This window comes from Malaclemys terrapin, chromosome 5, assembly GCF_027887155.1.
Source record: "Malaclemys terrapin pileata isolate rMalTer1 chromosome 5, rMalTer1.hap1, whole genome shotgun sequence".
Taxonomy (NCBI): domain Eukaryota; kingdom Metazoa; phylum Chordata; order Testudines; family Emydidae; genus Malaclemys; species Malaclemys terrapin.
In genome coordinates this window covers 20,257,761-20,271,993 of record NC_071509.1, presented here as the reverse complement: position 1 = coordinate 20,271,993, position 14,233 = coordinate 20,257,761, and the positions used below count along the sequence as shown (strand labels likewise).

At 40.2% G+C, this 14,233-nt stretch overlaps 1 protein-coding gene across 1 annotated transcript in view; it reads right to left on the bottom strand.

The window, feature by feature from the left end:
• Positions 1-470: 470 nt before the first annotated feature.
• Positions 471-14,233, bottom strand: part of FAM193A (family with sequence similarity 193 member A) — a 98,113-nt gene continuing 84,350 nt past the window's right edge. Inside the window, exons 19-22 of the mRNA XM_054030622.1 lie at positions 13,827-14,057; positions 9,250-10,096; positions 3,262-3,343; positions 471-1,356 (exon numbers count right to left, since the gene is read on the bottom strand). Coding sequence (XP_053886597.1) covers positions 1,263-1,356; positions 3,262-3,343; positions 9,250-10,096; positions 13,827-14,057 — 1,254 coding nt within the window. The 3' untranslated portion in view covers positions 471-1,262. The remainder of the gene's footprint in view (positions 1,357-3,261; positions 3,344-9,249; positions 10,097-13,826; positions 14,058-14,233) is intronic.

Genomic DNA, 14,233 nt, shown 5'->3' with positions numbered 1-14,233 from the left:
CATAAGCACTAAATTTACATAACAGTATCTTCAATCAAATCAGAACCTTGAGTTATTCCTTCAAGCTAAAAAAGACATTGGTGATCTGTACTATTGTTATTTAACATTTGTATTGTGGTAGCATGGAAGCCATACCATACACCGTATTTTCTACCGTAGTATTAAAGCTTTGTGTAGTTTCTCTCCTCACATAAAATCTATTGAAAGAGAGGTATCAGAGTGCTTGTATAATCCATGGTATGAATTCCAACATTTGCAAGAGTACACCACACTTACAGCAGATAGTGTGCATACTGCTATTGGATGGGTTCAATACAAGTGTTCATAGACACAAACAGTAAATCACACAGGGCTCTCATTGACAATCTTATCCAAGACGCATTTACATTTAGAAGAGTCTAGCTTACTCACCAGTCCCTTTCTGTTCCTCCACTCCCTGTCCCCAAGCAGAAAAAAGCAAGACACAAGCCTTCTGCCATACTAATGTATTCCATCTTTCAAAAAGAAAGACATGATTTTAATATTACTTAACAATATGTTAAAAAAGTAGCCAGTTAGGCTTCAGTGTTAATACAATTATACTCTCTATAACAGATTTGATAGTGTGAGTATTGTTCTTTTTTAAACGTTCTCATTCTGCAAGTATTCTTACACAAGCTGGCTACAAGTCAGGAAAAAATCAAAACACAAATAGCGTAACTTGTACACTCTTTAACAGTAGATTGTGAAAGAACTGAGGAAATGCTTGTCCCATGAGAGCCTCTTTTTCACGAAACCGTGTCAGGAGAGTTCTGGAGCAGATGAAAGCGCAACTGACTAGGTCCATTCCTTTGTCAGAAGTCAGAATGACAAAACATAGCTAGATGCAGAAGTGACAGGAGCCACTGCAGATGATGCAAACTAGTATTTTGGCCTCCACCCAAGCCTAGGAAGCAGGTTTAAAGTCTTTGAGGCCAAGGCAATCAGAAGGAGTTGGAAAAAAAAAAAAGCTATTGTTCCAACTCCAACAGCATACAGCTACAATCAAGTAAGTCTCACTCACAGACTACAAGCACACAAGCTAACAAATTCAGGTAGAAAGTGGCAATTTCTCAGTCTGCAAGAACTATCAGGCCAGGGGTTCAGTGCAGATCCACACAGCACTGGGGACAAGGCAAGGCAGCACTGGCTCAAGACCAGATAAGCTCTCAGCACAACAGGACAGATAAGTGGAGTTGTCTTTCATTGATTCCTGCAGGGTTCCCTCCCCAAACTGTGTCATTTCAATGAGCAGCAAAGGTGGTTTTTTTCAAGCTAAAATTGGACCAGTTGATGGAAAGTCTCTGCCTTGTCTGTCTGGCAGAGTCCAAGCAGAATCTGTAAACAAAACAAGCGAGAGATAAAGTGAAACCGTTATACTGCTTACCAACAAAAAGATACAAATATTAGTTTGCATTTAAATAGCGTCTTTAATCTCAACGGACCATAAAACACTGTAAATCACACACAGAGGAAACACTTCATCACCACTGAAATATAACTATCGCTGGTGTGGAATATACCAACCATTTTAACAGTCCACAATAACACTAACATTTAAGAGACATAGTGAAGACTACTGCATTCAACAAAGAATAGGAAGGACTAAGGCAAACAAAATGTTATTATCCAAACTGGAATCTGGTTAGACACTGAGCCAACACTCCTATTTTTACAAACAAAAAAACCCCACCCCAATATAAAATAATTAATGAACTTAAGTGGTCAGTGCCTCTGCTTTACATATCATCTGTATTCAGGACACCATTACGCCTATACAGTGGTCTTCCCCTGACTGTAGAGAATCTGTACTTTTAAAAGCTATGTTTCAGACACAAATAAACGCCATGAGAAAGTATCCAGGAAGTGGCTGAAACTAGGACAAAGATAATAGTCCATTTGTCTGGATAAAAGTAAAAAACAAAAAAAAATTATCTACCAAGTTTCATTGGACATATAGTTCATGAAAGAGACAATGTTTCAAGAACAACTCAATAGAACAGGTAAGCATGTATTCCAACGATTGTTAATGTGTATCTGTGTCCTATATCAAAGGCAAGCTATATTCTCCATTGAGAGTGATTGTGCAATTCTTAGCATTTGTGGTAGTTACATGTGAGCATCAAGAGAACACTCACAAAAGTTCCTCTTTGGTGTGCTAAATTGCTTTCACTAAAGGTACATCTACACTGCTATGGCTGTGATGCTGTAGTATCATAGTACAGAAGCTTCCTACATTGATGGATGGGGGTTTTCTGTTGATGCAGGTAATCCACCTCTCAGCGGTGGTAGGTAGGTGTTGACCTGGTCAATCTACACTGGGTGTTAGGTCTACTTAACTACAGGGCTCAGGGCATTACATTTTTCATAGCCCCGAATGATGTAGCTAGGTTGACTGAGTTTTAGGTGTAGATCAGGCCTAAGAATTAAAGTCCACGGAAGAGAGGGAACACAATGAGAGAGGCAAGGCAAAAGTTACACTGCAAGGACTAAGCTTTTATTTAACCTGGAATAGAGGAAATTTAATGGCAACTTGCTAGAGAAATTCCAAAATGGGGATAAAGTGACACTACATTAAAGAGGCAGTAAAAAGTACCAGTTACACAACTCCTAGTCAGCCTGTACAGTTCATTGCTGTAGTACAGTTCATTGCTAGAAATTGCTAGAGTACTGACAAACTGTATAACAATATTTGTAACTGGATTTTCTATGAATTCTGACTGATTCAGGCAGTACTCTCCATTATATCTATAAAAGGAAAATCTCTGAAACATAATTTTTTTTAAAGTGATAGAAAATTAGTGAGCCCATTAAATGTGTCTTCTTGGTATAAGTGGATAACTTGCCAGAGTTCAGAGGAAATTGTACAAAGTGTTCAGATACCATGGTGATCAACAGTTTAGTTTTTTAAACAGACAGCACTGAACAGATAGCTAGGTGCATTGTGGGAAAGTTTTAGTCTTCCTCCAAAGTAATAAGTAATGTCAGTGATGGAGGTAGAATAGCAGATGCCATAGATAAATGTCTGTTCCTGTATGGCAACTACATATTATTGGCTCTTGTCTGGTTCTCCATGTTCTGTGCTAAGGCCACATGACTATAATTTCTACCCATAAAGCTATAGCTTTGACACTCATTACAGTAACCATGCTTTTATGCAAAGAGTTAATTGTTTTCATTTCCATCACATATATTAAGCAACACAACAGGCGTATATGCAAAGTTGATAGCACTTTTATTTACCTTTTAAAATACTCCACTTCCCGTTCTGTCTCATCCATTTCCACACTGTCTAGGTCGATGTCTTTGGGCAGAAACACATCATCTGCAAAATGGAAAGATACACCAAATTAGTTTCAGTTGGCTGTTTTACTCTAGAAGAAAAAAAAAAATTTGGACAGACTGAAGGGAGGTCTCTGAGGACTGCTTAGCCTTTGTATACTTCTTTTGGCTGAAGGCTTAAAAAACTAAAACAACTTATTTCCAATAGCAAAGACAAAAAGGAATGGGCAGCAGATTGACTCTTCACATTGATTACAAAACATTCCACAGGACTGACCCAAGCAAGAGAGAGTTCAATTATAGAACAGACTGGGAAACTGAAGAGCTGATCAGCCAGCAAGGGTTACTCGGAGTGAAAAATATACAATAATTGGCTGCCTGAACTTGTTAGCCTCATCACCCTCCGATGAATCTATACACCCAAGAGGCAGTTTTTGCAACAATCTAATTCACATTTGATTTAAAAATACTTTGGGAGATGGTTTTTTGCAGTATTGATAATACCGGCCCTGGGTCATAGTGTATGAAACCAGAATAATGATATAGCTATGATTGTGATCTTCTGTGCTTTTATCATGATTAACATCCATATTTAAACATTGTCTGACCTCAGAACCTGTTTAGGATATATAAAGAAATAGTGCTGGCCCAGGATGGAATGCTTTAAAAAACCCACAGTTCATTATGACTTTATCTAGACTAGTTTTTGGTCAGGCTGTAACTCAAGTTAACTAACATGATTTGAATTCTAATCTAAACATAAGAATGGCCATACTGGGTCAGACTAATGATTCAATCTAGCTCAGTATTCTGTCTTCCCACAATGGCCAATACCAGATGCTTCAAAGGGAATGAACAGAACAGGGCAAATATCAAGTGATCCATCCCTGACATCCAATCCCAGCTTCTGGTAGTCAGAGGCTTAGGGACACCCAGAACATGGGATTGCATCCTGACTATCCTGGCTAATAGTCTTTGATGGACCTATCCTCCATGAACTTATCTAATTCCTTTTTTGAACCCAGTTATACTTTTGGCCTTCACATCATCCCCTGGCAACGAGTTCCACAGGTTGACTGTGTGTTCTGTGATTAAGTACTTCCTTTTGTTTGTTTTAAACCTACTGCCTATTAATTTCATCAGGTGACCCCTGGTTCTTGTATTATGCAAAGTGGTAAATAACACTTTCTTATACACTTTCTCTACACCATTCATCATTTTATAGACCTCTATCATAGCCCCCTTTAGTGGTTTCTTTTCCAAGCTGTACAGTCCCAATCTTTTTAATCTCTCCTCATATTGAAGCTGTTATATACCCTTAATCATTTTTTGCTGCCCTTCCCTGTATCTTTTCCATTTCTAATATATATTTTTTTGAGATGGGGCCACCAGAACTGCACAAAGTATTCAAGGTGTTGTCTTACCATGGATTTATACAGCAGTATTACGATATTTACTGTCTTATTATCTATCCCACTCCACAATAATTTGTTCCTGGTCATGGTTCAGTTTACACGGTGCTGAAGCATGATATGGAACGAGTGCTTGTGAAACATGTAGCACTAAAACTACATTAGTTAACTTCAGTTAATCGGCAATCGATTAACTTTGGAACAACATGACCAAGAACTCCCAGTCTAAACAAAGCCCACGAGTAATCGGAGATTCATAGGGCTGAAACTGATGGCTGAATCCAGAATAAGAACAGATCAGGGTATCACTTCTAAATAGTTATAATATTAATGGATGCCTCATTTGTTCTGCACTAGTCCAGGTTCTTCAAAGAGTAATTACAGAACAAAATTACTGCTTTGTAAAACAGGGCCCGTGTCAGATTACTTTTTCTGAAAGTGATTTTACATTTAAAAAGAAGTACTTGGTCTAAGGAGAAAACAACAGAAATAGATAATATGTTGCAGAGACCGCCCTCCCCTTCCTGCCCCTCCCCCCCGTCAACCACCACCCAGGGTATAGATTAGAGCTGCACAAAATGTTTCAGATGAATACTTCATTCACCAAACATTCCCCGCCCCCCGGCTGTTTTGGTCAACTGAAAACTAATTTCCTGAATTTAGCCTAATTAGCTTCATGAATGTGCATGGGTGCCATTTAGCCCAGTGCTTAAGGCATATGGCTGGTATATGGGAAACCCAGGTTTGAATCCACACTCTGGAGCAGAGACTTCAACTCAGATCTCCCAGCTCCCAGGTGAGCATACTAACTAGAGCTATTCTAGAGTGGGTTCCCCACAATCTCTCCTGCTGAAGCTGTTTCTCTTTGTATAGTATAGATATTTAAATATTCACTGGGCCAGAGAGACAGAACGACTCTACAGCCTAATGATTAAGATAACTCAACAGGGAGAAAGGATATATGGATTAATATCGTTCCTCTGAATCAGCCGGAGAGAAGATTCGTCAGGACAAAAACATGTTTCATTTCTTATACAACCATGCTACAGCATATGCTTTGTTAGATTTAGAGGGCATTAAAAGAATTTGGTCCAGTCTACCCTGCCAGATTTAATTGTATCTTAACCATGGTTGGAGACTACTGTTGTTGACTATAATGTTGTTTCTACAGGAATTGAGCCTACACAATGACTTTATGTTACAATTTAATTTTGCTTGTCTAAAAAGTCTCTCTCCATGTAATCCAAGTAAATATGCTAAAAACTAACAGCAGCAACAGACTTTAAGGTCTTCTTGTTAGCACAGATCCTTGCGCTGCACCTTTCAAGACAACTGGCTGCCAAAAGGGCTGAGAAGAAAACTCTCTAATCCTCCTCCTTCTAATACCCCAGTGAAAACTCTGTCGTGATGCCTACAGAACCTTGGTATATTATCATTGGAAGTTTTTAAGAACAGGTTAGATAAACACTTGTTAGGGATGTCTGAAGCATACTTGCTCCTGCCTCAGTGCAGGGGTCTGGACTACATGACTTCCCGAGGTCCCCTCCAACCCTACATTTTGATGATTCTATGATAATCAGCAGGTGCTCTGAGCTACTGAATAGTGAATCTGTAAACTGTATTTGGAATAACATGCGGTCAGCAAACAAGCCAAGCAAGAGTTCACTACTCGTAATTTTCCACATGCTCCTAATTCAGGTCTTAAAATGGAGATAAGATGAAATTAGGAAGGGTGAAAAGACAATTCCAACATAAAAGATGGATTTTAAAATGGAGATAATTGGAAGAAGGATAGGCAAGCTTCATTGTCTTAGAAAACGATTATTAAAATAGTAGGACTGGATCAGCAGGCAAACTTGAGGGAAGACACTAGTGCTGCTTCCAGTGAGGGATCCCTTCTCATTTAACAAAGCATCATTTTATTGTAGGATAATGTAATAGTTCCTCATTATGATGAAACCACACAGAATGAGAGTACTGGAGAGATGCTGTCTGGTTCACAGAAGGGTAAACTTCGAAGGCTAGAGATTTAGTTACCTGTTAAATTACATGAGACTCTTCTCTAGAGATACTACTGGCTTTGACACTCTGGAAAATCCTGGGGTACCCAGGGGGTTTCATGGTTATTTACTCCAGTCTCTCCCTTTTTTAGAGCAACTTTTGAAGCTGCTACAAAAATGTGCAAAATTAAAGTCTCCCTGTTTTAAATCTACGATGAACAAGCCTGTGTTTGGATAAAAACTAACTGGAGAATTGCTTTCCTTATTTATTATTTGTATGATCACAGCACCTAGGAGCCCTAGTCCAGGACCACGACCAGGACCAGGACCCAACTGTGCTCAATTAGGTAGCAAGAAGATCTGAATCCATGTCTCCTACTTGCTAGGGGAGAGTCTTTATCACTAGGCTTCGGAGTCACAGTCACTCTGTCTTTGGCCCAATAAATACTTAGGTACACAAAGTGGAATAGCTTCAAAAGAAGAGAATGAGAACATCCCACCCCAGAATACCTTATAGATTAATGGTTAGGATGCTTACCTGGGAGGAGAGATATCTGAGCTGATGTTCCTGCTCCAGGATGGGATTCAAAGCTGGGTGTCCCAGGAAAGTGCCCTAACCACTGGACTAAAGGTTACAGACACACAACTTAGTCCAGTGTTTAGGGCATTTGTGTTGGACATGCACAAAGTTTGCTGACAAATTCCAAACATTTCTGGAATCGAAGCAAATTTTTCCCAATTTTTCACTTGGCTGGCTGAAGCAAAAAATTCAATTATTCACCCAGCTCTATTATAGAGCCTTCCACACCTTCCAGTTCCTCACCAGTAGTGATAATTAATTCCCATCAAATATATCTAGGAGGAGGAAGAGAGGTGACATGGTCTATGATTCTCCTCTTCAAAATGGAGAAGAATAGTATGCACAGAAGGGTGGGAAATAAAGGAGTTAGGGAAGTGAGGCCAATGTGAAGGGAAAGAAAAAACAAAACCCAACCCCCAACAAACTACAACTAGATGTGCAGGGAAGGGAAACAAAAGGATCAAGGAATGGGAAGAATCAGAGAGATCTGAGGTAGTTTCATTCAATCCCAGCATAAGACCACTGAAAACAAACCTGGGCTCCTCATCCAGCACTCATGATCACCATGCATTTGTTCTGTGCTCTGGTAATGAAACTTACAATAATTCAGTTTTGTGAAGTGCTGGAACATACCCCACACCACCCTCCAAGGATCTCCAGTTTTAATCTGTAGAATACTAAAGGGAGCTGCAAGGATGAAATACACAAATGCTAAAATTAAGTGCCATTATGCCACAGAGGCTTAGTTCAAGCACTGCTATCACACAGCTATTTATAGATCTATGGAAAATTAGTTGGTATTCTCAGCTCAACTCCATGTAGACAAGTGTCCATATCTCTAAATTAGTAGTCTCATCAAAGACTGAAGAGACAGATTCTGAACTATGCTAGCACGTGGAGGTGGTATTCCGGGTAGCATGTTTGCAGGGCACTGTGGGGAAGCTTGCACTGCACCTGCTCATGATATGCCTGTTCTGAGTAGAAAGGGAAACTAAAGTAATCTGGTTACCTGTATGTTTTTAGAAGTGCTAAAAATCACTTTATGAAAAAAATTATACATCTTTCCATCTTGTGTGAGAAATATAGTGACATGCCTTATAATTAATAATTTCTTAGCATGGAAAAATGCATAAAATACACGTAGGAAGCAATTCTTATCTGGTGTGTGTTATTTGGATGGCAAACTTTCACAATATATTATTTTACTTCATAGTATATTTACTCATTGTGAATGCATAGTGAAACTGTAGTGGAATAAAATGAAATCCTAAACTTGCTTATAATCACCTTTCCAGCACAGAGATGTTCTATGGAGAATGATTTCACTTTTAAAAAAAAAAAACTATGTATGTATAACTAACTCTTCCCTGCCTGCAGAATCCTGTGCTCTATGGTTTACCATGTGATATGACAGTGACTGGTTTTAGACTCTATATTCCTACTGATTCAATCCTCCTATCATAGTAGAGATTAATATTAAAAACATGCTTTAAAAATAGTTAAAGAGTTTCTCCAAAATGGGTTTTGTCATCAAAATATCCAGTAATTATATTTCAAGTCTGTCACTTCATATAGGCCTTATGAAAGAGATGGTACTTGTATCCTATTGTTTAGTTGACTCAAAGTTTATGATAGGGATACAAAACACTACTAGTTGTAATAATCTCTTACATGTTTTTCCATACTTATTATTCCATAGTGGTTAGCTATTTGCATCTCTATTATTAATACCGAACATCAGATTAAACATCAATGCTAAGAGCACAGAAAAAATTGCATAATTAACTAAAAATGTCATTATAGTGACCGACTCAATAGATGAAGGAGATCGGATTCTCCTCTCACACCTGTTTAACATCAGTGAGTTACTCCCAATTTACACTGACATGAGTGATTGGAGAGCTGTCCCAAAATTTTGAAACTAATCTATATGAAAAATTATTAGTTATGCACTTACCTATGGAATTGTTGACTTTGTCTCCCTTCTTCTTCTTGTTTTTCTTGTTCTTGCCTTTTGGCTGAGGAGATTCTGCAAGTATCAGTTTATTGTTTTGTTGCTGCTCACTTGGAGAAGGGGACTCACACACTACAGGTGCTTTCTCTTCCTTTAGGTGATTCAGCTGCTTTTTGTTATTATTACTGCTTGTTTTTTTCTCCTCTTTTTTCGGTTCTGCAAGCAGCGAGAGCTCTGCTGCTTTCACTTTGGATTCTATTTGGTTTCTGGTCTTAGACTGTATCTCTGTTGCTTTGGGGGATTCAGTAGGCTTTTTCATTTGTTCAGCACAGGGTTTGTTTATTTGCTTTAGTTTTTGTTTACTATTACCTTCTTTATGATGATGCATTATATCAAAGAGAAAAGACAGGGGCTCATGCTGTTTCACACTCATCTCTTTCTGGAAAAGCAACTTTGAGTCTCTAGTGTTTGTGGGATCAGATAGTTCACAGACCATCTCAGGAATTGGCCTCTGTTCCACATGATTTACATGCCTAGACAGTGAACTAGATGAGGTTTCTACCTTTTCTGATTGCTCAAGTATACCATTCTGAATGTCTTCTGGTGGATTTGGGATTGATTCCTTCACTGCCTGGCAGTTTCGAGTAAGCATTTCCATCTTCTGACAGTCTTTACTTGTTCTGTCTTTTTTCTTTTTCTTTACAGCCTGTAACTGCTGAAGTTCTTGAAGTCGTTGCAGCTCCTGTTTTAGTCTTTCTTCCTCCTCCTCTTCCCGCCGTCTCTGCTCTTCAAGCAACTGATGATGCTCCCTCTCTTTGGCTTCTGCTTCAAGACGAGCCTTTTCTTCTAGCTACAAAAGCAGCAGTTTATTAAATAAAGGACAAAGATTCTAAGAACTAGACATTTGGGAAAAGATCTTCATCTCAACAGCTAATTCCTAAACATTCCATGTTACAAGGATGCGTTAAGGAATTTTAAAAGTCACAGGGTTTGTCTACACTACCCGCTGGATTGGCGGGCAGCAATCAATCCAATGGGAGTCTATTTATCACATCCAGTATAGACGCAATAAATCAACCACTGAGCGCTCTCCCGTCGACTCCGGTACTCCACCAGAACGAGGAGCACAAGCGGAGTCGACGGGAGAGCATCAGCTGTTGACTTACCACAGTGAAGACACCGTGGTAAGTAGATCTAAGTACGTCGACTTCGCGGTAGTGTAGATAAGCCCACAGTATGGAACATAAATGTACCCCTCAAGAATAGTATTAGAATGGGCAAACAATTTAAAATGAACACACTTAGCAGCTACCTACAAATATTGTTCATGAAACTATAGCACATTTTCTATTTACAATAACTTGCATTGTGCTCAATATAAAGCAGGAAAAAAGCATGTTTCAGCTCATTTTTGTAACAACACTAAAGAGACAATATTCAACTGAGTGCACAACTGTATATCCTTCATAATATTATCACAAGCAAGAATAGGTTGCTAAGGTAGATAAAGGCTGGGTGTGCATATATAGTACCAATAGGTGTAAATATGACACAAGAAACATGACAGTGTTATTCCTGACCACAAAGAGGCCCTTCTCCTGAAAATCCAGTGAACGCACCTAGATAAAGGTATTATGCATATTACTAAAGTGGATCACACCCCTTTTTTCAGTATTGTTTTTATACTATTAAAAGCATAGTATTCCACTGAACATTTGACAAATTGATATGAAAATATGCTCTTAATTGGAAAATTCCACAGTAGTTTAAATTTTAAACAACCATCAATAAAAATAATGTCATCCAGTAACACTATATGAGAATCACAGTCCTTTTTACTTGTACATTATGAAGCAAATTAACACTAAAGTTGTAAAAAATAAAAAGACTGTCATTCATTATTAATTTTTAAAAATGGTTTACTTGATTACTAATACACAATGGGTCTTCCCAGTTATTACTGAAAAGAATCAACGTTTTATTGTGCTAAGTTTGCTTACCTCTCTCAATTAAATTACGAGCAGTAGCTTCTTGCACAGTGCCATTTGCTAGTTGACAGCCAGATCTCGCAAAAATTGTGTGAATTTTTGGAAGCGCTTATATGGGACCCATTCATTTTAAGAGATCATCAAGTTTTGGTGTTTTTTTTTTTTTTTGGGGGGGGGGGGGAAGGGTTCTTGCAAAAAAAATCCTACAAAATCTTCTGATTCTTTTCTTCTGGAGTACACAGCACTGTATTTGCATAATTTGTGTTTTTAAAATGAATTAATGGACAATGTTAAAAACAAGCAGTTTAAAGAAAACTACTTCTTAACTTTGGGACTTATGAAAAAATAGTCTGTTTTTCATTAGTATGGCCTATGTTAAAAACAACTTTGGCACCCCCACTAAATACCCCAAACCACAAATTTATAGCAAAATATAATAATCCAAATATGCAAAGTAAAGTATCAACTAAAATGTGGACTATTTAGTGAGCTTATAAAATTTATTTTCCAGATTTCAAACACACACAGTAATTTAAGCCTTATTTTGAACATGTATATCCTGAAGTTGGTGTGTGAAGATATCAACTCAACAAGAGACCCAGATTTTCTGTTTAAGACAAAAATTTAACCATTTTCCTGTATCCCCACACAACCAAACCTTCACAATTTTTGAAGGAATTATTCCATATATTTCCTCTTTTTTTGCCAACTGGCATTTAAAAGCTAGCTAAGTTCAGACTTCATACTGCAATTTCATGAGTTAGTTGGGGTTGGTCCTGCTTTGAGCAGGGGGTTGGACTAGATGACCTCCTGAGGTCTCTTCCAACTCTAATCTTCTATGATTCTATGAATATTTACCCTCCAGCCAACCAGGGAGACCTTGGGTCTTCACTCAACCTGTCTTTAATTCCACTTAGACCACAGTAGAGGGTGCCACAGAGCAGCTACTAAATCCAGTAGAGGGTGCCCAAATCACTTACAAATCTTGAGTCTCCTCCACATCAGCACAGACATACTGCTAGGGTTACCATTCGTCCGGATTCCCCCGGACATGTCCGGATTTTTGAACAAAAAATAGCGTCCGGGGGGAATTTGTTAATGTCCGGACTTCTCCCCCCCGCCCCCATGCAGAGCACGCGCGGCTAACAGGGCAGCCGGATGGTGCCACTTACATGGGGCTCCGACAGCGAGAGAGAGTCCCTCCTCCCCGCTGCAGCAGAGCTCCCTCCCTCCCTCCCTCCCTGCATTCACCTCCGGCAGTCTGGAGCTCCTCCCCCACTGCTGCCCAGCGTGCCAGGAGAACAGCTCAGACAGTTCCTGAGCAAGCTCACAGAGAGACCTTAGGCGAACCGAAGGTCAACGACAAGGGAGCCAGGGGGTCAGAGAAGGGGGAGGGAGGTTCTGGAGGGGGCAGTCAAGAGACCGGGGGAGGGGGGTCGGGAGTTCGGGGGGGGGCTTAAGGTTTTGGGCAGTCAGGGTACGGGTAGGGGGGTCTTAGGAAGGGGCAGTTAGGGGATAAGGAACAGGGAGGCTTAGGTAGGGGGTGGGGTTCTGGAGGGCAGTTAGGAGCAGGGGTCCCAGGAGGGGGCAGTCAGGGGACAAGGAGCGGGGGGGGGGTTGGGAGTTCTGGGGGGGGGCTGTCAGCGGGCAGGAGAGGGATCGGAGCAGTCAATGGGACAGGGAGCAGAGAGGTTTAGATGGGTCGGGAGTTCGGGGGGGGGCTGTCAGGGGGTGGGGAGTGGTTGGATGGGGCATGGGAGTCCCAGGGGTCTGTCTGGGGGTCGGGGTGTGGATAAGGGTTGGAGCAGTCAGGGTACAGGTAGGGGGTAGGGTTCTAGGGAGCCAGTTAGGATGGGGGGGGGAGGGTCTCAGGAGGGGGCAGTCAGGGGACAAGAGGCAGGGAGGCTTAGGTAGGGGGTAAAGTCCTGGGGGGCAGTTAGGGGCAGGGGTCCCAGGAGAGGGCAGTCAGGGGACAAGGAGCAGGGGGGAGGGTTGGGGGTTCTGAGGGGGGCGGGAAGTGGGTGGGGCAGGGGCGTGGCTCCTCCCGTCCTCTTTTTTGCTTGCTGAAATATGGTAACGCTACATACTGCTCCTATGCTACATGGTTGAAGGAACATTTTAATGGAGCTGACTGATGTCCTAGTAAAGAATGCTAGATTTTTACATCCACCCATTATTAATGTGTCACATTAATGCACTCCAGGATGGTTACCCAAAGATCTGAACTTTCTGACACTAAGATATACCCCCTTTGATGATGTGCAGTTCTAATATGTAATTTACTTGCAATAAAAAAAAAAAGGGCTATGATATACTGGTAAATCCTCTGAGAGTAAAAAAAAAAAAAAAAAAAAAATTAGATAGCTTTCAAAACAGCACCATGACTATACCCACCAGACTAAACCAGCTGTGTTATATACCTGTATACTACAGGCTACATCAATGGCAGTTTAAAATCAGTAATGCACATTCAATCAGTAGTCTGCCATTCAAAATGATGCCGATGGAAAGTTTCACACAAATACCTATATACACAATGCCTTTATAAATTCAAGTTAGATAATTTATGACAAATATGGGTCCGTTTGTTACCTTTCTTTGCTTATGTCTCGCTCGCTTGGCTGCCCGAGAGCTGCTTACTGGTTTGGTCTCAGAGCTATTTATGAATTGTAGCAAGTCTTCCACTTTTCGATGGTCAACTACACTCTCTCTTTCAGAAATCTGGTCTGGTTTCTTCGGCTGCTCCTCTTTCCTCTTTGTCAAACGTAAGCGAAGTTTTTCCCTCATTTCTGCATAATTTCTACTGGTTGGTGCAGCTGGTGGCTAATGGCCATAAGAGGAAAACAAAAATACAGTAACCTGGCTTGGAAGTTTCACAGTACAGCTTAGAATTTTGCAATATGAAGTTTCAGATAGTGCATAAACGATACCAACTCCCAATGCTAGTTGTGTGCACATGCAATACATATGCAACAGACAACAGTATCACAACAGACCTG